Below are 25,549 nucleotides of genomic sequence, written 5' to 3' on the forward strand. Positions count from 1 at the left end.
ATATGCTATACACTCCTAAAACATTATAACTATTTTTGCTTTAGATAACTATCTTTGAGAATGATTAAAGATATGAAAAAATATTTTATATCTGCTTTCATTCGCATGATTCCTAATCTTCATTTCTTTGTGTATATCCAACTCATCTGTGTAATATATGAGTTGGATATGTAATCATAGTCCTCTGCCTGCAAAATTTTCTTTAATGTTTCTCATATTGCAGGTCTAGTGGTAACAAATTATTTGTTTTTCTTTGTCTGAAGAGGTCTTTATTTCTCTTTCATTTTGAAAAATACTTTCATTGGGTATGGTATTCTGAATTAACAAGTTTTTCACTTTTGGCATTTTAAACATTTCACTCCATTGTTTTTGGCTTGCATGTTTGTCTTTTGTACATCTTTGCTCCTCTGTAGGCAGCGTGCCTTTTTTCCTTGGATGCCTCCACAGTTTTCTCTGTCTTTGGTTTTTCAGTCTCTATCTTTGGTTTTCAGCTGTTCGACCATGATGTGTCTCAATGCTTTGTGTTGTTTTCAATCCTACTTGGGGTTTTCTGAGCTTCTTGGATCTGTGCTTTGATGTATTTCATTATTTTTGGAAAATACCCATTCATTATCTTCTTCTCTGCTTTCTCTCTTTTTTCTCCTCCTGATATTTCAATTACAAGTATGTTAGGCCATTTGATACTGTCCCACAACTCCTGGATGCTCGATTTTGCTTTTTCTCTACTCATTTTTCTCCTTGTGTTTTAGATGGAGTGATTTTTATTGACCTATCTTCAGGTTCACTGATTCTTTCCTTTGCTATGTCAATGCTACTAATGAGACTATTGAAAGCATTTTTTAATCTCCATCACTGTACTTTGTTTTTATGTCTATTTCTAATATTACGTTCTTTTAAAAGTAATTTCTGCATTCTGGCTGGGTGCCATGTGGCTCACACCTGTAATCCCAGTGCTTTGGGAGACGAAGGCAGAAGGATCACTTGAGGCCAGCCCAGACAACAAAGCAAGATCCTGTCTCTACAAAAAAAAATTAGCTGGGTATAGTGGCTTGTGCCTATAGTCTAGCCACTCAAGATGCTGAGGCGGGAAGATTAATTGAGCCCAGAAATTTGAGGTTACAATGAATCATGATCCAGGCCAGATGACACAGCAAGACCCTGTCTCTAATAATAATTATTATCACATTTATTATTAATATATTAATGTTATAATAGTAATTATTTATGTGTTCTTCTGAAATTCCTCCTCTGTTCATGCTTCTTTACTTTTTCCATTAGAGCTTTTAACATAGTAATCATAGTTACTTTAAATTTTAAATTACCTGTCTGATAGTCTGGTTATGTTAATTGTTTTGTTTCTTGACAGTAGGTTCTTTTTCTTAATTTTCTGTTTATCTCATAATTTTTATTGGCTGCCAAACAGTGTGTAGAAGAGTAGAGACTGGGATAAATAATACTTATGCCTGGAAATGGGCATGCCTCTTCCCCTAGGCTGTGAATATGGGTTGAGGCAGTCTATTCGGGAGTTCATTGCATTTGGGTTTTGTTGTTCCTATGGTTACCTTTAGTGTAGCACCAGACTTAAATTCTTCTGGGGTACTTTGTGCTTAAGTTGGAGATTTGTTGGGTTGTTTCCCTTAATGTGCCTGCTCCTTTACCTGTAGACCGTCCCTATGCACACAGTTGCTTAAGACTTGGTGCTTGTTAGCCTGATTGGAGCTGGAAGTGGGGATGTGGGTTCTCCTTTGTACAGTCCTGTTTCAGTCTTAAGCAAGCCCTGTGCTTTGGATCTCAGAGTTGGGCACTCTCAGTGATCTTGACTCATTGCAGAGACAAATCTCTAGTGATCTGAGCCCTTGGTGGTTTCTAGCAGGGTTAGAGAGCTTTCTCTTTTCATCTTTCCCCCACCTACAACAGGTCTTCCCTATTCCCTGGGGTCAACAGTGTTTTCTGCTCTTCCCCTAGCCAACTGAGGTTTTTGTTCCATAAGGGAGAAAGGTCTTGGTGGAACTTCATGCTTTTTCCACAGCAACAGCTGTTCCCTTCCTCCAAACATGTACCTCTCAGAAAGGCTTCTTCTGTCCTCCTGTCCTGTCCCCAGTCTTCCTCATGAACACCTGGTGAGGCCTGTGGAGGAGGGCTTGCAAATAGATGTGAACTTCTTTTGTATCTGTCATTCCAAGAGTTCTATACTCTCATGGTAGTTCATATAGGCCCATTAGCAATTTGTTAAAAGTGTTAGCAAAATTTATTTCACCCACTTGTATGTAACACCCTGTTTTCTTCCCTCTATTGCAAGTGAGCCAGTCCCCAAGTCCTTCTCTCATTGGAGGTGCCTTTCTTTCCATAAATTCCAGGCTACATGATTGTGACCTCAGCTCTCTAATGGTTTAAAGAAAAGTTATAATTTTGTAGATTATCTGGCTTTTTCTTGTTATGGTGGGAGTGATGCTCTTTCCAGCTTTCCACATTGTAGATGGAACGGAAACACACCCAAATAGGCTAATAAAGGTTACCTCCAGAGGGGATTATGGCCACATTTTAGTCTCATCCTTTTCTGCATTATTCAAATGTTCTACATTAAGACCAAATTTCAATTTTTATAATATGTATATGTCTATATTATATATGTAGGAGCCATTTAGGGCTTTGTGTTATTAAAATCTTTCTCAGTCACTGATCAAGTGAACTGAGGTTAAATCTCCACTTATATTTTGTACCACAAAGGTATCTTCTGAGGATTTAGTAAAACACATCTTTATAAGAAAGATTCACATACTTTTAATAATGCTTTATAGGTGTTAAACACACACATACACATGGCATTTGCTGTTTATTACAAAGCGGTTTGTGGGGTACAAATGAAATGTTAACCCCTCCCTTCCTATCTATAATTGACTTATTTTTACAGATGTGGAGGTTAAAGCTTAAAAGCTGAAATGAGGGCCAGGCATGGTGGCTCATGCCTGTAATCCCAGCACTTTGGGAGTCCGAGGCGGGTAAATCACTCGAGGCCAGGAGTCTGAGAACAGCCTGGCCAACGTGTCGAAACCCCGTCTCTACGAAAAATACAAAAATTAGCTGGGCTTGGTGGCAGGCGCCTGTAATCCCAGCTACTTGGGTAGCTGAGGCACAAGAATCACTTGAATCCAGGAGGCGGAGGTTGCAGTGAGCTGAGGTTCCACCACTGCACTCCAGCCTGGGTGACATAGCAAGACCCTGTCTAAAAAAAAAAAAAAAAAGGCTGAAATGATTTGTCTACCTTCACCTGCAAATAAATGAAATAGTCAGGACCCGAATATTCATTCAAGAAAACCACAAATACTCATTCATTCATTAAACAAATGTTTATTGATTACTATAATGTGCTAGGGACTATGCTAGTTCCTGGAATACAGCATTACATAAGATAAGCATGCTCCCTGCCCTCACTGAGTTACAGTCTGCCAAAGGAGACTGTTAAAAAATTACGTGGTTATGTAATTACCACTGCAATCTTAGCCTGCAAGGCTTACAAATCAAGTGCCTTTTTCATTAAATCAGGAAGACAAAGTTATTCAAAAGATCAGGCTCCATCTGAGAGCTGACTTTTCAGTTTTATATATTCATTCATCCCTCAAACTTTTTTGAGTGCCTTTTCTGTACCAAGCCCTGTGCTTAGCATCATGGAAATGAGAATTGGCACTAGAAGTTCTCACTCATGACCCTGGGCAGGCCCAAGCTGAGGCACAGCTCCCCACCCCCTAGCTCAGACCCATCCCTTCCTTTCCAACTCAGAAGATCATGTTGAAATTCAGGGGAATAAAAAGACACTATTACAGAGATAACCATGGATCATACACTCCCATTTATAAGAAAGGGAAATCATTCTCAAACTGGGGTTTTTCACTTCTTCCAAGTAATCTCGGCACAGTGATTGTTAATAACAATTGGGTTAGCTATAGTAAGAAAATGTGTGTGTATGCATGTGTGTGCGTGTGTGTGTGTGCATGCATGTGTGCTATGGGCAGAGAGAAGAAGTCAAAGAGGCAAAGAAAAGACTGAGGACCAAGCCTGAAATGCCAAAGGAATAGCAACATCGGACAGAAAGGCAGACGGCACTGGAGATGGGGAGCAGCAAGGCATGTCAAAGTGCACAATGTGGTACTTTCATCAAAGTGGAGTAGGACAGCGGTTATAAGTCAGATAGACCTGAACTTGACTCCTGGCTCTGCCACTTGCTGCATCTCTTTGGACAAGTAAAATAACTTTTGTGAGCCTCGATTTCTCACCTCTCTGTTGGGACTAACAACAGTATGTACTTCTAGGGCTGAGGTGAGGATTAATTAAGAAAGTACATGTGAAGTGTTTAGTAGCTTGGCACATTGCACTCATTAAAAGGTAACTGCTGTTATCACCATTGTTGCAGTTGTAACAGCATCACCACTGATGGGCATTCAGGGAGCTACGAGTGTGGAGTTAAGATGTAGGAGAAGGGCTGAAGCCAGAGCTGTAGACTTGGCAGCCAACCGCACAAGAGGGAGGAAAAGTGTGTCCCTAGAAGTGGAGGACAGACCCTGGCATCCCAGCCTAGGGAAGGAGAGAGGTGGAGGGAAAGCAGAGGAAGGAGGTCGAGCTGCAGGTGTACACCACAGAGGACAGTATGTCAAGAAGGCATAGATGCTGCAGGAGATAGAGTCAGTTGGGGCTTAGGGAGGCATCTCTTAGAGCAGGTGATCAGGAGGTGAGCTGCTATCTGGGGCAAGAGCTTCCAGGCAGAAGGGACGGCAAGTGCAAAGGTCCTGGTGAGGTAAGCAAGGGCCTGAAGTGTTGGAGAAACCGAATGGAGGCTAGTGCTGCAGGGATGGAGTAAGCTGAGGGGACAGGGGGAGGAGCTGCAGCCAGAGATAAGGAGGGTAGGGAGTGGGACAGTTTGGACAAGGCCCGTTGTCCATCTGGGGGTGGAGAGCTATTCATTCTTACACTTCACTTAACAAGCATTTCCTATGTGCCTACTATGTGTCTGGCACTATGCTAGGTACTGAGGATACAGTGATAAGCAAAACAGACATAGTCCCTGCCCTCTGCATGAAGGGTACAGTGAGAAAGATGCACAATGATCAGATAATCACACAAGTTGGCATAACAACAGTCACAACTACATGGTCTTTCAAGAGGAATCATCAGGGGTGCTGACTTGGTCTGGGGGCTTCGGGGAAGGTTTGCCTATAGAAATAACATCTAGTCTGAGATTAGCTGAATAACGAGGAGCTAAGCAGGTGAAGAGGGAAGAGATGCTCTTGACTGAAAGGATGCCAGGGGCGAAGGCCCTGAGGGGAGAGGACCAGTTGGAGTTGGAGGCCAGAGGTCCGGAATGCGGAGAAAGGGAGAAGGTGCAAGGTGGAGCCTTGGGGGCTGCAGCAAGAATTGGGGTTTTTATCCTAAGAGTAATGTGAAAACATTGAGGAGTTTTAATCGGAATTACAGGTGTTTTGGAAATGTCCCTCTGACAATGTGGAAGATGGAGTGGAGGTGGGAAGGAAGGTGAGCAGGGCAGGATGGACTCAGGAAGCTACTGTAAGTCCAGATGAGAGATGACGGCAGCCTGAACTAGGGAGAAAAGGGAGAGAAGTGGCTGTGCTTGGGAAGTGATTTGGAAGCAAAATCTGTAATATGTGGTAAATGGAAAGAGAGACTGTGTCCAAAATAGTGTATGCAAAACTGGATACTTGCCTAAAGAAATTGTAACTGAATTAATCAAGTCTTTAGAAGCAGACAGGATAGATGAATAGATTACATGACACTACAAGACAGAATTCAACCAAATCAGAGTGTAGGACATTCCAGGGAACAAATACCATGATGTTGCCAATAAATAAATGGCACAAAATAGGGGAAAAAAAAAGATTTAAGAAATAGAACAGGACAATGTTATATGTTTCATGCAATGTGTGGACTTTGTTTGGATCCTGATTCAAACAAACTAAACATCTTTGGGAGAAATAGAAAAATCTGAATGCAGACTGGGCTGTAGATGATATTAAGGAATTACTATTCATTCTGTTAGATAAACTAATAGCATGGAGGATTTAAATGTTGCACGCACATTGTGTGCGTGTGTGTATACACGTACACATATGTATTTAAACCTTGCCAGTGAGAAATGCACAATAAGTTTTTAGGGGTTAAATGACATCTTGGATTTGTTCAAAACACTCCAGAAAAGAAAAAGTGGAATATAATATATTAAACTGGCAAAAATGATGCCAATTGTTGAAGCTGGGTCATGGGTGCTTGGAGGTTTATTATACTACCTGTCTTGGGGTAAGTTTGAAATTCTTGAAAATAAAAAAGTGATCAATAAAAATAAAATGATGAAAAAGAGAATTCATACTGAAATAGAGGACACAAGAAAAGAAGCAGGTCCAAGGGAGAAATCACAAGTTCAACTTGGGAGACCTCTGGGCCGGAGGTGCAAAAGTTAAGTGCAGACAGTGAATCTGCACAGACGGGAATTTCACAGATTCAGTGAATCTGTGGGCCTGGAGAAACTACGTGGGGAAGGAAGAAAGCTTTGTGAGAAGAGAGCCCAGGACTGGACATGAAGAACTGAGAGGCGTGATGACCAGGCAGAGGGCAGGAGTTTTGTGACTGGGGAGGAGCAGCAGAAGGAGGGATCACAGAAGCCAAGAGAAGTGAGTGTTTCCAAAAGGAGGGCGCAGGTGACAGAATCGAATGCTGCCAGGATGTCAAGCAGATGAGAACCATGACAAGTCCACTGGGTTTGGAGTCATGCATGGGGGCTGCTTAGGCTGAGGTCAGGAGCGGGGTGAGGAGGGAATGGGAGGTGAAGGAAATGAGACAAGGAATTGGGCAGCACTTTGAAGAAGTCTGTCTGTGATGTGGGAGAAAGGGCAGTGGCTCAAGGAGATAGAGTGGAGGAAATAAGAGGTTTTTGTTGTTGTTGTTGTTTTTAAGGTGAGACATTCTTAAATGCATTAAAATAATGAGCAGGACTGGGCATAGTGGCTCACGCCTGTAATCCCAGCGCTTTGGGAGGCCAAGGTGGGCGGATCACTTGAGGTCAGGAGTTCGAGACCAGCCTGGCCAACATGGCGAAAGCCCATCTCTACTAAAAAGACAAAAAATTAGCTGAGCGTGGTGGCATGTGTCTGTAATCCCAGCTACTCAGGAGGCTGAGGCACGAGAGTCATTTGAACCTGGGAGCCGGAGTGAGCTGCAGTGACCTGAGATTGTGCCACTGCACTCTAGCCTGGGCAACAGAGCAAGACTGTCTCCTAAAAAAACTGATGAGCAAAATGATCTAGTAGAGAAGAAAAAGCTGAATATACAGGAGAAGGGACCGTCGGTAATGTAGATTTCCTGAGAAAGCAGCAGGGGATGGCAAGAGGAGGGATTGCTCGTGGATTCTATCAGGAAGAAGAGATGAACCAGACAGGTAGCTGAGGGCTGATGATATCCTTCCTTTGTGTGTGTGTGTGTGTGTGTATGTGTATGTGTTTTTTCTCCCTGAGAAGTAGGAGGTGATTCCACCCGCTGGCAGGAAGGGGAGAGTTGGGGAATTGGAGGCATAAGGGTCTTGAAGAAGGTTGGAGATAGCCATGAGAAAGGAAAGAGTGAGTGACCAGAGAGAAATGGGGTTGCCCAGTGGGGTGGAGGTTGGTGATTTTGCGTCTGACAGGAGACAGTGGGTGAAAGGCTGAACCAGGGCAGGCTAGGTGGTGTTGGTGGAAGGCAAGGATGGATGGTCAACGGGGAGATGTCCCTGTGTCTGGCACAACCAAGGAGGACTTCGTGGAGGAGAACGAACCTAGGCCTGTGAGCAGATGGCTTTGATAGTAAGGGCCAGAAAATGGTGCCTGGTGTCTTCTCAACTTCAAATTCCCATCTTATTGCAACCTACTGCCCTGCTCAGTGCTTCGCCTCTCCAGTTCCTTCCTGCCTCCTGTTCTAATATGGTCTTTGACTCTTGGAATCTAATATGGTTTCAAGGCCCATATCAGGGTTGTTTGCTAATTTAAAAATATGCTGTTGCTTCCCAGTTCCCACCAAATGGCAAGCAGTTTGGTAAGCTGGGTGGGCAGGCATGGCAGTTATGTTGCAAACGGGGTTCCTGCCTGCCTGGGAGGATCGGACAGGACTGGGCTTTCTAAGGCCCACGGCCCACTGTCTTCACCTCTCACACAAGCTCTTCAAAAACATGAAGGAGCATGTTTTGCTTGCATCTAAATAGTTCTGGATGCCACCAAGCCTTGCAGTGAGCATCAGCGACCAGCAGAGTACATTCTATTCGTGCCCTTCCCAGACCCACCAGCTCTCCACAGGGCTTGGGCTGTTGGCACTGTCTCTGAGGTTGCTATTACAAATGGCACCTATTGGTAGCAGCTAAAACATTATTAGGGGAAATAAAACCCTCTAGGGGCCTGTGAGAGGAACTAAGCAACATGTGCAGCACTTAAAACTCATCGTTTCTTTTTCTAGCTTAACTCAGGTGATTCGAAAGTTTGCCAAGCAACTGGATGAGTGGCTAAAAGTGGCTCTCCACGACCTCCCAGAAAACTTGCGAAACATCAAGTTCGAATGTAAGTACTGAGTTGGGAGCGGGATGGAAGAGAGAATTACATTTTAGTGCCAAATATTTTACATAAGTTGTTAATAGTAGCAGCAGCTACCGTTTACTGGTTGACTAGAAAGCACCAGGTATTATACTAATTACTTTACATATGTAAATGTATTTAATCCTCATAAAATGTTTATTATAGGTGGCACATTTCTTCCTTTACAGAAGAGAAATCAACTTAGAGAGGTAGTAAGTAGCAGAGACAGGATTTTCTCCCAGGTCTGTCTGACACCAAAGTTTCTATTCACCACCACCATCCTCCTTATCTCATTTAATCCTCATGCTGCCTCTGCGACGTAGGAAGTAGTATCCCTGTTCTACAGATGAGGCTCTAAGAGGCAAAGAAAGTTCCCCCAAAGCCACACAGCCACGCAGCTGTAAGTAGGGGCCAGGAATCAAACTCAGGTCTGAGATTTCCTTGAAGTGACTGCCCATAAAATGGTGGTAGCAGGAGAGAGAGAATAGCTTAAGGGCTTCACGCATTCTCTGCCTAATTAGAAAGCCAAATTAATATTTCTCATAAAGGGATTGAGACCGTGAACCCTTTCTTTGCTGAGTGTTGGCACCCATTCCCCAGCATTAGTTTTCTATTTTTCTGTTTCAATCTGCCTGTACTTGCGGGGAGACTCATGTACAGTTCGTTTGTTGCTATTAAACAAAGATGAAATGATTTTGTTTTGTTTCATCAAAACAAAGTTTTAAAATATACATTTTTTAAAGCCCCATTTGAATACACCAGCTTGCTATTCTTGCCCGAAATAAGTGCCAGTGAGTAAAATGAAGGCGATCAAATTACCCTCTCTCCACAGGCAAAGGGAGCCCTTTCAGACGCGCTTTGAGGCTGCCTGCAGTGGCCATCACCTATTGATAAAGCCTGCTTTATTTCATGGCTCTCAGCTCTTTTCTTTTCATGAGCACTAAATTCCACATCACAAAGTTAAAGAAAAAGTAATTAAGGAGAAGGATTAACGATTGATCAGCCTGGAAAATTAGAAGTCCATCTGCCCCCTCCCACCCCCATTCCTCCACCCCACACCTTATTTTTCAAATCAAGCCAGCTCTGAGTACAAATTAGAATAATCCTAGGGAAATTTCTGACTATTACTTGACCAGTTCAGAAATTACCAAGAAGAATGCCCCTGCACCCATTTTAATTACGCCGACAAAACAAACCTGTTCAAAGTCGGCGGCGAGGAGGTTTGTTGGACCTTCCACCTGTGTGTGTCTGGAGGAAGCTGTTCTTCCCAGGAAGCCCAGCCTGGGAGTGTATTTTGAGAATGTGCAAGGGGTGGAAACAAGCCCCACTCCAACGACTCTGTAAGAATGAAGAGCTAGGGCAGGCACATGTCTTGTCTGCGTTGAAATCCACAGATATAAGATCACCCTACTTCAAATTATCAGCCTATTATGTCAGTGTAGGAAACAAGACCTTTTCCTAGCTGCAGTCATCATCAAAACATGCAAATAGGTCATGGAGATCATTTGATAAAAAGGACAGATTATGAATGCAAAGCCAGGGTTCTATCCCAGAAGCACCTCCTAGCCCCACACACCGCTGAGGCTCAATCAAAGTTTACTATTAGACATACTACTTTTTAAAGGGACTTCTTCAAAGCTTCCACTTGATTCCTGCAATTATTTATGGGGAGAAGTGATTGAGCCTGCAATTAGCGAAATGAAAGACAAGTAAATAATTGCTTTTACTCACGGTTGAATGACGCCACCATTTCTCACACCTGCGAGTGTATCGTGTGCATGACTTTGAAATATGTACCCCAAATGTCACCATTAGGAAATAGTTGTTGAAGCCCACATGGGAGAACAAAGAATCAAGTGCAGGGTTTTGCCAGTGGGTACATAAAATGGGATTGGGCAGTGAGACAAATGTAGGCAAAATAAGCAGGCTACTTTTTGAAATGTGCCCCTGGAAAATCCAAGTTAGAATCATAAAGCATGCAAATATTTCAAACTAATTCTTTTCTCCTTGCAGTGTCGAGAAGGTTCTCCCAAATTCTGAGACGGCAAACATCACTAAATCATCTCTGCCAGGTAGCTGTCCTCCATTATGTGTTTTAATCACTGCTGAGTCATTGCAAATGAGGGGGCAAATCCACAAAAACAACTTCCTGCAGGATCTTTCAGGTTAACAGGGCACTCTCTCTATTATTTTTTAATTTCTACACATAAGGAATGAAAACATTAGCCAATAACTAGTTTCAACTAATATACAAAATAATTTCTGATATCAGTTGCCCCTTAACCTTTCAGATATGTTCTAGGTCCACAGTTCTGTGTTTCTCTTAATTATCCAGCCCAAAATGTATGTAGTGGTTGAATCAAATGATTCAAACAGATTAAAAGGATGATTTGTTTGTTGTATCATCTGAGTTCAAAGCCACATAATATATTCAATATTTGCCCAATTTTGTTTAGTTTTTTTCCAGATCTGCATTATTTTTAGCACAAAAGTGACATATGCTTGCTATCGAAAACATTTAAAAATATAAGTGTAGTAAGTAAAAGTGGAAGATCCCACTCCATGCCCCTATCAACTCTGTAGTTATAGCTTGATGGCATATAACTACATTCTATTAATTTTGCACTTTAATGAAGGGACTCTAAGTCTGTTAAGGCAACCGATTAACAATTACATTAAAATATTAATGACCTTAAAGCAGAGGTGGCAACCAGTGGCCACAGGCCAAATCTGGCCCTCAGATGTGTGGCGTTATTGTTGTTTGGTTTGAATATATTCAAAACAATTTTTTTCACATAGTCACTAACAGTTGGAACTGGGAGATGACAGCTAAACACCCACATTTTTCTGAAGAAAACCTTCAAGTGCTGACAACTTGCTCCCAGAGCCCCGTTTCCCCAGGACAGCTGTCAGCTGCTGGGCCAAGCTTCTCCACAGTGGCCACCGTCCTCATTCCACCAACTCTCTCACACTTGGCCCACCTCACTCCTGAATGTCACCTGCCTGCCCCCTTCCTGTGTTTCTGTTTGCAGCCTCTCCTTTAAGGTGCTGTTGGTTCTGGGTGGGTTCAAGGTCAAGGTAGTAGGGAGGGGTTTCTAGTTAGAGGGGCCTGAAGGAGGGTCCTAGGCCAGGAACCAGAAAGTATAACACAACACCCACATATACCTCACTGCTCCTGTCCTGCCCCTGGCATGAACAGCACAGGGGATGATTCGGAGACCAGAGGGAAACTCGTCCAGATTCATGCAGGCTGCTACAGAGGCTACACCTGGGCATTGTTCTGGTGACGGTGCAGAGCCTGACAGATTAATGGGATTCAGGGAAGAAGATGAATATTGGCCTAACAAAGAAACACTGCCTTATTTCTGAGGATGCATGCCAGCCTGGCCCTCTGATTCTTTTTTCCAGCTTGGAAGAGTGGCTCTTGGGTCATATCAGGGAACTAGACATGGTTTTGGTGCCTCCCTCTGGGGATCAGACAATTTAGAGAGGACTTTGTCCCTTTAATGCACATGTAGATAAAAGCATCCACACCCATACCTATAGCCACGTGTTGCACAAGCGTGGGGGCACACACACACGTTCCCTCTCCACCTTCCGCACAAAAACAGTATGTAATTTAATCGGCAAATGCCCCATTTCCATCTCTACTGGACAGCTTTCAGACACATTCCCAGATCAGACAGAGGACTAGGGTTAAGGCTGGGAATGAAACACCAGCTAGTATTCCAGTGAGCTTTCCTAAACACACACACACAGCAAGTCAGACTAAACAATGTCCAACTGAAGACTCACCTCAAAACTTAGACCCAAGATTCACACATCCCGGCTCTTTCAGATACACCAGGTAAGTAAGCACTTGGCATTCCTATCTCAGCCATTCACTTCACAAAATCTTTTGGGTGCCTACTGTGTGCCCAATAATGTGCTTAGTGGTACTTTCCTCAGCAGGAAAAAAAATTAAAAGTGTTAAATGTTATGAAAGAAACAGAATGGAAATAGAAAATCACAAGGCATTCAGGTCCTATGTAGATAAAGTGGTGAGAGATGGCCTTTCCATGGGTGTGGCATTTAAGCTGGAGCGTACATTGTAGTGGGGCTGCTGGGGCAAGGAGGGAGAAGAATGTTCCAGCCAGCAAGAACACCATGTGCAAAGGCCTTGAGGTATCAACACAATCACTAAAGAGAAGCGATCGGAATAACAGTAGCCACTTTTATTGAGCTCTCTGCACTACGCACTGTTTTTCAAACACTATCTCAAGGAATCCTCAACAGCAGCCCTTCTTTAAGAGGTAAGCACTAAGGCCCTAAACACGATGGTGAGAGACACTATTAAAAAGCATGTTCTAGGCAGGGTGCGGTGGCTCAGGCCAGCAATCCCAGCACTTTGGGAGGCCTAGGTGGGCAGATCACTTGAGATCAGGAGTTCAAGACCAGCCTGGCCAATATGTCGAAACCCTGTCTCTACTAAAAATACAAAAAAATTAGCTGGGTGTGGCAGCATGCACCTACAGTCCCAGCTACTAGGGAGGCTGAGGCAGGAGAATCACTTGAACCTGGGAGTCAGAGGTTACAGTGAGCCAAGATCGAGCCACTGCATTCCAGCCTGGGCAACAAGAGTAAAACTCCATCTCAAAAAAAAAAAAAAAAAAGCATGTTCTAAACACTTGCTTACAGAATTCACTCTTTGGTAAGCAGTTCATTTCATTGTAATAAAGTAGCTCACAATGCTTCTCTGAAGGAACATGCTCAGGAAAGAAAAAAAAAGGTAGGTACTATTATATCTCCACTTTGTAGATTAGGAGGCTGAGGTTAATCTACTTGCCTGCCCCAAATCAGCTGGTCAGCAACGAGGCCAGGATTTGAACTAGGTTATGTTTGAATCCAGGACACTTGACCTTTCCATTCAGTTGTTTTCATTATCATTAGAGATTCACCTAACTCATATATTCTACACCTTTGTGACCTTTAAAGAGTTCTACAATTATTTAACTAAGATTTTACTTGTAATTGGATGGTCTGGGTACAACAAGGGGTTGTCAGCATTTACCTTTGCCTAGAAATTTACACATATTAGGAGACTTGACAATGTCTTTGTGTATTTTAAATCTTTTTTTATTTTATTAAAAGACATTTTGAAAACATGCAAGTAAAGGAAATGATCCTAGATATATATTTTTCTTAGCTTTTCTCAGTATTGTTTCAACTTGATGATATTGTTCCAAGTATTGTTCCAACTTGTAAATTTAAGTTCACTAATGAGGGTTCCATGAAAAAGCCACAGCTTTAAAGAAAAAACATATATAGATATATATAATTATTCACACACTATACACATCCCTCCATCCACTAACAAACTACTGAGATGTATGGTATAGTTTCCCTTTTCCTCCAACCTAATTATTCATATGTGTTTTAATCATTATAGTTACATTTAAAAAAAGCAAAAACAGAAAACTAGAGCATAAACTGCTTCAGAATGTATTTATATGAAAAATACACACTTTGAAATTTCTGGGATTAAGTTAGGCCCAGGAGTAGCAAGAACACTTCTAAATCACAGCCTGTAGTTTCTCAGGGACTAGAGACACAAGGATAATTCGGCACAGAGCTCCCATCCCACAGGCTTACATCAGAAAGCTGACAGATCTCTGGGCTTCGTCCCATTGTTCCATGGGGTCAAGACCAAAGGGACTGGAAACAGCAGGGTTTGGTCTGGCCTAGCCCACCCTCGTAGTTTCTTGTAGAGAAAAAGAGATGTATGGAAAGAACCACAGGAGAAAACAGTGTCTGCGTCTTCCAAGTTACAGAGTCTTCTGGTGCTTTCCTGAAATTGAATTTCCCGGAATTTCAGGGTAGTTGGCAAAATACCATAAGCAGATGCATTAACAAGATATAAAAGGAAATACAGTGAAAGGGTTTTAACAACCCATGAGCTAATGAGTTGATTGGATTGGATTATAGGCATCTCGAACAGTGATCCACAGTGCAGACATCACGTTCCAAATGCTGGAAGACTGGAGGAATGTGGACCTGAACAGTATCACCAAGCAAACCCTTTACACCATGGAAGACTCTCGTGATGAACACCGGAAACTCATCATCCAATGTAAGCTGTCCCACCAGGGATTATTGTCCTGTTTTTGTTTTTAAAAGAAAGAAAAAGTGTCTTAGTAAATACCGAAGTGGCATCCCCACACTCTTCTTCTTCCCAGCATCTCTTCCTCCTTATTGTTCCTTTTAAATGAGTCAGTCCAGAAGGAAGGGCTGATTGACTTAAGAGGACATGTGTCAACACTGCTGAGTAAAGAGTGTTCTGGTGCAATTGGGCAGCATACAATGTCATGCAAAGGGCCCCACATGTGACCTGAATGCCAGCCCGGGTTCCATGGAGGTGGCATTAAATATGAGAACAAAAGCTTATTGCCTCTCTCAGTGTATGTCAGCCTGGGGTCAGCTGGATATGCTGCCTATTTTTCATTTGAGGGTCACGAGTCAGCCCACCTATTGGTAGGTGAACCTTTCAATCACGTTAAATGTTTGAAAAGCAGGTGGACGGTATTTTACTTCTGTGAATATACGTTCATGTCCCGGTGAACAAAGACTTCCAACATGCAGACTGCAGGTATACTGCTCCAAATATTAACCCCATGTAGGCAGGATGTTTGCTCTTAGTACTAAAGCAATATGAGAAGGCCAGAGAACAACATCATTGTTAGCACATCCCTGCTATTCCTCAGATGCCCATCCCAGCTGACTGCCCAGGGCATCCCCCCAGCCCAATAACCCTGGATCCATAGGCGTCTACAGGCTACCTCCATAATTAGAGAACATCAGGTCAGGAAAGGTGTTGAGAGCATGCACTCCCATGTTCTCAATGGGGTGAGGCCCAGGATCCCAATAGTGACACTGCTTGGGGAGCTGCACAGAGGCTGTCCCACCAAGAAGAGGGGTCTTTCTGAAAGCCCCAAGGCCCTTCAGATTTCTTAGTATGCCTTCTGCACTGCTGTCTTGAGGGAACTCTATTCAGCTACCCAGTCTAAACTTGAGGTGCTTTTAAACAAAGTTCCCTAAGAGGGTCCTATTAGAGATCTCTTTCCCATTAAGCCCTTTTCAAAAGCAAATGGAACAGCCGAAATGTTTGAACATGTGGACCTTCCCCAGGGCTTCTTTCCTGGCTTAGCCTAAAGCTCACTCAGGCTGTTACTTCTTCCTTCACAGCTGCCCCAAGCCCACTTTTCCCCTGGTAAGAATTTTAGAGATCATCACTAAAATAATAATTCAGCTTACTGACTGCCTATTCTAAGCCAGCTCCTGTGTTAAATCCAACACATTCATGGTCCCATTTAATCTCCACATCAACCGCATGAGGAAGACACTCTTATCACCCCCACTTTACAGATGAGAAAACTCAGGCTCAGAGAGTTGGTGAACCTAACTCAAGGTCACGCAGCCACTAAGCAATAGAGCTGAACCCAAGTCTGGTCTCTCGTCTAGTCCCAGCTTCACCACCAGGCCATAGTGCTGCTCATATTGTATTCATGTGCAGAGGAGACAAAAAAAAAAAAAAAAAAAAGGAAATATGGGTGAGTTTTAGAGGTTCCAGGATCTTTCCAAGTGCTTACAATCATCCTTCCTGTTCTGCTTTTTCCCATTCCCTGATGGAAGGTCAACAGAAAGTATGGCCCTGCACACCCTAATGGCACTGAGGGTACCTTTGATCACTGTGCCCCTAGGAACTCCCAATGGGCCAGGCACAGAACAGGTGTCCAGCAAGGTTCATGGAATACCAAAGAGATGAGTGGAAACCCAGAGTGAACCTAGTTCTTAGCTCTGCAAATCTTCCTAGCAGTGTTAGACTCAGTTCTCTTCCCACCTCAGCTCCTTTCATGAGGGATGAAAATGTGAACTAGACTCATAGGGAAAAATACAATCAGCATTGCTTGCTTAAGGGACCAGGTTCTGAGCCTTTGCTGGAGCACCATGGAGGTCACTGCTGCCTCTCTCAAGAAAGAACCTTCTGTGGCTTTCTCTTCAAGTTCCTTTAGGTCCAGGGCAGAATGGTGCCCTTTAAAGCTGTGACTGCATTCTTCTTCTGGGGAAGTAAATGCTGTGGTTCAGTTCAACCCAGCTAGTCCTTACTGAATGCCTGTCCTAATTCAGGTACTGTATTAGATGCTAGCCAAAGGGCAGTGAATAAGATGGACACATCCCTTCCCAACATGCAGCTTACAGTTAATGGTAAATAAGACCTCAAACATGTATTTACAGATGTGTTGCATCTTACCAAAGAGAACAATGTCATGCAATACAGTGCTGTGAAGGGGGAATTGAGGGAGGGTACCAAGCCTCAAGGCAGTCCAGCACATGTGCGTCAACCCTGTACCTCCTAACCAGACAGCTGGGAAGTCCCTGACACACAGGGAGTTGGACCAAAGGTCAGCTTGAGCAGGGCTGGGACAACTGTGTGCAGCGCTCTTCTTTCCTCACAGCCAGCTGACAAATCTGCAAACTCTTGCTTAGGGGGTTACCGTCACCTCTGTGATATAGATCTCGGCCGGCAATGCTCAGCTTACCTTAGATTTTAAAAGTGCACACTAGTACTTAAGCAAGCTGATTAGAATGAGTTATAATTGTAACTGCCCAACGTCTGTTGGGCATCCCAGCCCCATGTCCAAGTTCCATTGGCTGGGATCCCTGGGGCTGGGATGCCCAACAGACCTTGGTTCAAACCTTGCTCTTACGCAGCTCTTACACAGCATGGGGCTGGGATGCCCAAAAGACCTTGATTCAAACCTTGGCTCCAGTGCACTGTGACCTTGGTTTCCATTTCTGTAAAATGGGACTAAGGTGAAGGGATTAAATGAGACTATCTGTGCCACATGCTTGGTACACAGTCTAGTGTTAGCATAGTGAAGTGGTTAGGAGGCAAGCCCTTGAGTCAGGATGTGTTTGAATCTCGTCTCTGCAATTCACTAGCTGTGAAAGAACCACCTTTGGAAAGTTACTCATCTTTGTTTGTCTCTGTTTCTTCACTTGTAAAATGGAGGATAATGGTACCAACCTCCATGGGTTGTTCATCCGTTCAGTCAACAAACATTTGAGCATTCTAGTGTTATGACCCTCTGGTCTCAGAATCTTACTTCTTGTAGCAAGCGTCAACTAAGTAAAATAGAGCAAAGTGTCCAGTCCTTTAAAATAAGAGAACAAAAACTGCTCAAATGAAAATGAAAGAAACGTATGGATCTTGAATTGTGGTTTGATTTATTGATCTCTGCATGCAGAAACACAAAAATGTGATGAAAAGAGATGTTTCAAACTAGAGATCACCAGAGCCATGTTTCTATTTTCTAGAGCACTTCATTGATTAAAAAGCACTTCCAGCCAGGTGCGGTGGCTCACACCTGTAATCCCAGCACTTTGGGAGGCCAAGGCGGGTGGATCACGAGGTCAGGAGATTGAGACCATCCTGGCTAACACAGTGAAACCCCGTCTGTACTAAAGATACAAAAAAAAAAAAAAAAAAAAAAAAATAGCCGGGTGTGGTGGTGGGCACCTGTAGTCCCAGCTACTCGGGAGGCTGAGGCAGGAGAATAGCGTGAACCCGGGAGGCGGAGCTTGCAGTGAGCCGAGATTGCGCCACTGCACTCCAGCCTGGGTGACAGAGCAAGACTCCGTCTCAAAAAAAAAAAAAAAAAAAAGCACTTCCAGATTCAGTTATCTGACTTAAAGTGAAGACAGGTTGTAAAGTGGTAGGATTATCTCTCTAATGACGAAACTGAGGAGCAGAGAGACTGTTTCACTTACTCAACAAGTATCTATTAAGCACCTACTACATGCCACACAGAGAGGCTGCTTGCCTGATACAGTTGTGGTCCAGAAACATTTGAATTATCACATGTGCCCTACCCTGGGCAGAGAGCAAGAGAGCAGCAATGCCTCACCCATTAATTCAAGCAACAATTCGTTGGGTAACAACTATGTCACAGATAATGCACCAGCTAATAAAGATATCAGACAAAGAACTAGCAGGGAGACACACATGCCCACCCAACTATGCCATAGTGCCATTAGTCATATAATAAAGGTAGAAAACCGATAATAAAGTGCTATGTGAGTGCAGAGGAGGGGTGATCAGTTCTGCGGGCAAGGGGCATAGAAGGTTAAAGGGATTTCATACCAGGGCCATTTCAGCTGAGACATGAGGAACCAAGTAGTGGGAAAAGCCTGAAAAAAAAGACTAAGGCTATGAAAAAAGCAGGGCTTGCTGGGGGAATGGCAAGTAATATGGGATAGCCACAGTTTAACATGTTCACAGGCATGGAAGATGATCTTGGAAAGGTAAGTTGGGGCATGTTTTATAAAGTCTTGAATGCTCTGCTAAGACCTTGGAGTTTTATTTATTTAAAGTTTTACTTTATTCAAAGTTTTGTTCCTCTGTTCTTTTAAGACGTAGCTCTTGTTAAATACAACTGCAGTGATGCGTGTGGGGTTCTCCTTTGTTTGACAGTATATCAGGAGTTTGACCACCTCTTGGAGGAGCAGTCTCCCATCGAGTCCTACATTGAGTGGCTGGATACCATGGTTGACCGCTGTGTTGTGAAGGTTGGTAAACCGGCGCCTAGGGGGCAGCCTTGGGCCCTGCAGCCCACCACTGCCCTCTGTGAACTTGGCCAAGACAAAGCCCTATGGTGAGCTATCTGAACAGGGTTTTGAGGAGAGGCCCCAGGAGGTGGAGGGGTCAGGAGGCAGGACTCTTGAGTCTTCCATCCCTGATTCAACCAGGTCAGCATCTCTTTTATCTGCTGTATACACTGAGTCTTGGCATAAGATTTCATTTTTTAAAGTATTTTTGCTGCTACAAACAAAACAAAAACCATTGCTCCATCGCATTGATTTTGAAGACCATAAGCCTTCCTGTCATTTTTCTGTATTTATTTATTTATTTATTTATTTATTTTTGAGACCGGGTCTCACTTTGTTGCCCAGGCTGGAGTGCAGTGGTGCGATCACAGCTCACTGCAGCCTTGACCTCCCCAGGCTCATGTGATCCTCCCACCTCAGCCTCCTGAGTAGCTGGGACTGCAGGGGTGTGCCACCATTCCCAGCTAATTTTTGTATTTTTTGTAGAGATGGGATTTTCGCCACGTTGCCCAGGCTGGTCTCAAACTCCTAGGCTCATGTGATCATCCGCCCACCTTGGCCTCCCAAAGTGCTGGGATTACAGGCGTGAGCCACTTCGACCTCATTTTTCAAAGAGACAGTAATAAATGAAAGGTCAAGTTGACCATCATTAAAGCCATTCACTTTCTTGTAGGTGGCTGCCAAGAGACAAGGGTCCTTGAAGAAAGTGGCCCAGCAGTTCCTCTTGATGTGGTCCTGTTTCGGCACAAGGGTGATCCGGGACATGACCTTGCACAGCGCCCCCAGCTTCGGTAAGGCCACCCCAGCCCTCCCCATCTCCAAACGCTTCTTCCTCTGGGCTCCGTGCATTGAATCTGCCACAGTCTAGCTTGCTGTTTCTGCAAGGTCATCACCCTGAAACACATCTGTTCTGGGGAGACATGACATTGTTAGGACTTTCAGGGAGAGAGATGGCATTACATGCTAAAAGTGGAGTATCAATCTGAAAATGAGTGGTTTTGCCCATAGATAGTACTATCTGAGCTTAAAGAAGAATAAATTGCAGTGGCTGTACTCCCCATGCCTAGATGTCCCCAGTGATTGTGCTTCCAAAGCACAATTTCATAGAATCCCATATTTGTGCACTTCCTGAGACTGGGCACATGAAGAAACTTCTGAGTTTGAACACTTGCAAATGGCTTGATTGACCATACTCTAGCTGTGGGTAGATGACCTTAAGTTTTCTTTAAAAATGTACTCTAGTCTAATCCCTAAAAGAGGGCATTTGCATTCACTTTCCCTTTTGTTTCACTGACCCTTTAAGTCTTCATCACCTCCAGGAGATATCCCCACCTTAAGTCTTCATCTGCTGCTTTCTAGTATAACAGGGCTTGAAATCTCTGCCCAAAGGTACTGATAACAGTCTCTGCGGGCAGCAACCTGATTACTGAATCGGGGTGAATGTTATGCTACATTGTAGGACAGTTTTCTACTTTTCACCAGAAAGAAAGCAATATGTACTGAGTCCAGGTCATCATTGGCAAAGTGAGATGGGACTTTTAGGCATTATCCAGACATTTGAAATCCCAAAACATTTTGGTTTCAATTTTCTAGGCATTTCGGCAAAGGGGCATTGGTAAATTTTCTGGGTAATTGCTTCAGTTCTCTATTTCCCTTTGCAAGTAAGGGTTGTGATTTTGTTTCTCATTATCTCCAATTAAGCCAATCAGCTCTGGGTTTTGCTGTGGGTTTAATTTGACACTTTTCCATCTAGCTTTTTATGGTCTTGTCACCATTTTCCAGTTGTGCTATACAACAAAGTAAATATGTGGGAAAACAAAGAAGGCACTATTTTTTCTAAACAGCCCTGTCCATGAAAGACAGTGTTTACCCACTTGGAGAAGTGTTTTGTTGTTCATTTCTTTAATCTCAGCATTGGAAGGTTCTCTGAACCTGCCTGCACCATGGCTACAGATGGAAATTCTCTTTGAGCTATATATGGAAATGCTCTGCTGACTGCTACCTGGGCAGTGCCATCAGGCATGGCATTTTGATGACTTCCAGTTCAGCACAGTTAGTGTTAGCACATGTTACCTCCAGCTCTGGAAAAACCATTCACGCAGAACTGTTTTCCCTTAAGTGAACTGTTGGAAAATATTTGAGATTTTTTCATTGCTTCCAAGTCAGAGAATCAACAATATCACACACAAACACACGTATCCACATCCACACAGCGAGCATCCTCTCCATGCTTTATCCTTTACTCTTCAATTTGCTTATTCTTAAACTGACCACGTATGGTAGCAGGTGCCTTTCATTAGACAGGGAAAGTAATTCCCTTGCAATATTCTTTGAAATGCATCTGTGCTTACTAACAGTCAATGTAAAAAAGAAAGTTTGAGCAGGAGAATGATTAGGCTTTATGAATGGGTTGAATTTATTACTAAGAAATATGGTTCCTTGAAATGTGTTTCTTTTTGAACCACACACTCTTTTGGGATAGATATACTGGAAACTCAGGCAAATGGCAAAAAAAAAAAGATGATCACAATTCACTTAGAAAAGGAGAAAAAGAGATATTAACCCAGTCTCAGTTTTACAGTATTTTTCAACCCTGAGTGGGTTGAAATAATACGTGTCTCCAAGTCCATTTAGCAAAGTTTCTGAAATGGCCCAGCTCATCTGACTCATTGTTGAATTTTGCAGCTTGGGGTGACAGGCAAGTTAAAAGAGTTTGCGGCAGACAAAAGCCCAGCTCCCCCTTTCTGCCTGTATATGTCAAAGACCCAGTTGGTGGTTGTGTTTGGGTCATGTGTTCCCTGTATGAAAACAGCTAATTAGGAAAAAGAGCCCTCTGTTCCTTGGTACCCTCCCCCAGCCACAGGGGCCAGCTCTATATATCTTATAACTCCCACATGGTCCTTGTCGCTGTGAATGGGTACAGGGTTTGTGTGTCAGCGTAGCAGGCTGACCATTACAATGATCGTGTGGAATATCACAATGATCCCGTAGGGGACTCTATCACCTCTTCCCAGAACAGCTTCTTTCAAAGGTAGTTGACTCCTTTCTTCTCCTTAATTCCTTTTCACTCTCTTCTCCTTAATTCTTTTTCACTGAAAGAACCTATGCTGTGAACTAAAGTAGCCAGACTTTCTTTCTTTGCTGCAAGCAGTGTTTCTAGCAAAATTAGTTAGCAAAGGTAGGCTATCAGGCAAACTTTTAGTCCTAATGAAGCTGAGCAAATCAAAGTTTTGTTTTTAAAAAACAACCATCTTTTTAGTCGACTGATCTGATTTCAGTTCCTAGAGTACCTAGATCTCAAGTTGGTGCCAGTGCCTTTACCTTTTCATTCTGGATTTTCACCAAATGCCTGCTTATTTCACTGTTATGAACATCTGGAAGGTAGTAATAGTTCCCGGAAGTACTCCAGCATAAATCAGTTTAAAAAGCAGCCTGGGTGTGACAGCTGAGGGGCACAATTGCACAACACTTCCACAGTTTCACTTTTTTACACACCTGTTGTCTGACCTAGCATCAAAGCTCACTCACTTGGGCAGGGCTGGGGAGATCATGTGGGCATGTGTCAGGGAGCGGCTCCCAGAACAAGTGGCCATGACCAAGCCTTCCCAACTGCTTCTCTATGCTTAGATGGCCTGGCCCAGCTCTCTTTTAGGCAGAATCTGCTAAATTGCAGGACCTTAATGTTCGCAATGTCATTCAGGCCCCCACCAAGCACTAAGAGACAGGAATTGCTTTCCCTGTAGTCAGGAGTGGAGGTAAAAACCCAGAGAAGAGAGGACTTGCGTGTGGACTCAGAGAAGTGGCAGATTGAATTCAACCTGCAATTGTTCCCATGCTAAAGCTGGAGTTTTTTCTGCCATGCTACACTGCCACCACCTCATTTACCTTTCTTTAGGTAAAAGAAAATTAATAATAACAACACAGCAACAGGTATTGAGGGCCAAATATACTTTAGACATTACATTTTCTCAATTACTTCTCACACAACCCTGTGAGGTCTGAATAACTGCCCTCAATATGACAGACGAGGAAGCTGAGGTAGTACTTGAAGGATTTGCTTAACATTAGAAATAAGAATGAAGCAAAGACAAGATAATGATGACTATTATAAGAAATATTTTGGAAGCACATACTATCATTGAATTCTTGCATTAACTCTGCAATGTAGGTAATAATAGACACTTTCTAAAGAGGTGAGAAGGGAGCTTGGAGAATTTCCTTGCACAAGGTCAATGCAGCAAATGTCAGAATTCTGTTTCAAAATCAAACCTGCCTGACCACAAAGCCCATTCCTTTTTGATTATCACAATTAAGACAAATACTCTGGGCTCAGATGCACAATAGAGCTAGAAAAATTTATTTAACCCACATTGATGGTATTAATATTTTTAAAATATCCATGGATTAAGATTTAAAAATTTAAAGCTATGAGAGAAAAGAATAATTATTAGACTGCCATGAGCAGTAAGAGATGCCAGAAGACAATGGAGTAATATCTTTTAAGTGTTGAGAACAAAGAACTGTCAACTATTATTCAAGAGTGAGGGCAAAATAAAGACATAATCAGTTATACAAAGACAGAATTTGGCACCCACAGATCTTCACTTAAAAAAACAACAACAAAAAACTATTAAAGGATGCATTTCAGCTGGGCGTGATGGCTCACACCTGTAATCCTAGCACTTTGGGAGGTGAATTCCCTGAGGTCAGGAGTTTGAGACCAGCCTGGACAACATGGTGAAACCTCGTCTCTACTAAAAATACAAAAATTAGCCGGGTGTGGTGGTGGGTGCCTATAATCTTAGCTACTCGGGAGGCTGAGGCAGGAGAATCGTTTGAACCCAAGGGGGCAGAGGTTGCAATGAGCCGAGATCGCACCACTGAACTTCAGCCTGGGTGACAGAGTGAGACTCCATCTCAAAAAAAAAAAAAAAAAAAAAAAAAAGGATACATTTCAGCAAGAAGAAAAATAAAGCCATAGCTGAGGTCTAGAATACAAGAAACAACAATGTTCTAGTTATTGTTGCCATTGCTGTGTAATAAATTACCTAGGCTTAATGGCTTTAAGACAACCATTTTATTATGTTTATGGATTTTGCAAGTCAGCATCATGTGCCAGCTCACAGTTCCACCTGCAAGTGCACCAAATGTGAAGTCACTTTGCTTTTATGATCCCTTCTTAGATACAGTGTAACTTTCCTCATACTCTATTGGTCAAAGGCAGTCCCAAGCCTACCATGGCTCAAGGAGGTGCACAGATCCCAATTGTTAATGGACGGCACATCAAAGAATTTAGGGACCCTGTTTTAAGATGAAAGAAATTTAAAAATATGTAAACATATTTAATTAACTATTGAATGTAATTTAAAAACTAAAAACTAATTTGTATATGTGTTTTAAAAAGTTAAAAATAAGTTCTAGGTAAAACTATAACATGGAGTAATGAGAAGAGAATCTTCAAGGAACAGTTAAAGCATGCTAATGTCTTTGTCTTTTTTAGGAATACTAAGTAACTTTAGGCTTTGTTGGAGAAATTTATAGTTTGGATTTAATAAATGTTTAGCATATATGTTAATAAATTAAGGTATCATTACTAAAAGAACACAATCATGATTTATGGAGGAAAATGGAAGAATATGAAAACTTAAGAGATAAAATGTTAAATGGAAAAGAAGAATTGAGAAGATAAAAGAAGCATAGAAAATGGATGGTAAATGAAAGCACAAAATAGGATGGTAGAAATAAAGACCAAATGATAATCACAATAAAGGAGAAAGTCTCTTCCTTCAAAAAACATTAGGCATAAATGTTGTTATAGGCAAGTTTAACTAAACTTATAAAAAATATAAAATCTTTAGTTTATGAAAATAAACATGAAAATCAATATTTCAGAGAATAAAAGAAAAGAAGAGGCTAGGCGAAGTGGCTCACACCTGTAGTCCCAGCACTTTGGGAGGATGAGGCAGGCAGGCAGATCATGAGGTCAGGAGTTCGAGACCAGCCTGACCAACATGGTGAAACCCTGTCTCTACTAAAAATACAAAAATTAGCCAGGCATGGTGGCACGCACTGTAATCCCAGCTACTTGGGAGGCTGAGGCAGGAGAATTGCTTGATCCTGGGAGGCAGAGGTTGCAGTGAGCTGAGATCGTGCCACTGCACTCCAGCCTGGGCAACAGAGCAAGACTCCATCTAAAAAAAAAAAGAAAGAAAAACAGGAAAAAAAAAAAAAGAAGAAAATTTGTTTTCAGTGACTGCAAAGGTTAGGACATCCTGGCCCAGCCTAGGATGTCTGATCTCATTGTCCTC

General features: G+C 42.7%; 1 protein-coding gene and 1 long non-coding RNA gene across 7 annotated transcripts in view; one reads left to right on the plus strand and one right to left on the minus strand.

Moving 5' to 3' along the window:
* LOC129010601 (uncharacterized) overlaps positions 1-25,549 on the minus strand; it is a 269,081-nt gene that overhangs the window by 196,433 nt on the left and 47,099 nt on the right. The gene's annotated exons all lie outside the window — the stretch shown is intronic.
* The window catches only part of RFX4 (regulatory factor X4), a 179,056-nt gene that overhangs the window by 117,524 nt on the left and 35,983 nt on the right, over positions 1-25,549 (plus strand). For all 6 annotated transcript variants that reach the window (XM_063646674.1, XM_063646675.1, XM_054445062.1 and 3 more), the window contains 5 exons: positions 8,482-8,582; positions 10,611-10,669; positions 14,562-14,706; positions 19,108-19,202; positions 19,915-20,032. In XM_063646674.1, the coding sequence (XP_063502744.1) occupies positions 8,482-8,582; positions 10,611-10,669; positions 14,562-14,706; positions 19,108-19,202; positions 19,915-20,032 (518 nt within the window). The remainder of the gene's footprint in view (positions 1-8,481; positions 8,583-10,610; positions 10,670-14,561; positions 14,707-19,107; positions 19,203-19,914; positions 20,033-25,549) is intronic.

This window comes from Pongo pygmaeus, chromosome 10, assembly GCF_028885625.2.
Source record: "Pongo pygmaeus isolate AG05252 chromosome 10, NHGRI_mPonPyg2-v2.0_pri, whole genome shotgun sequence".
In the NCBI taxonomy this organism is placed as follows: Eukaryota; Metazoa; Chordata; class Mammalia; order Primates; family Hominidae; genus Pongo; species Pongo pygmaeus.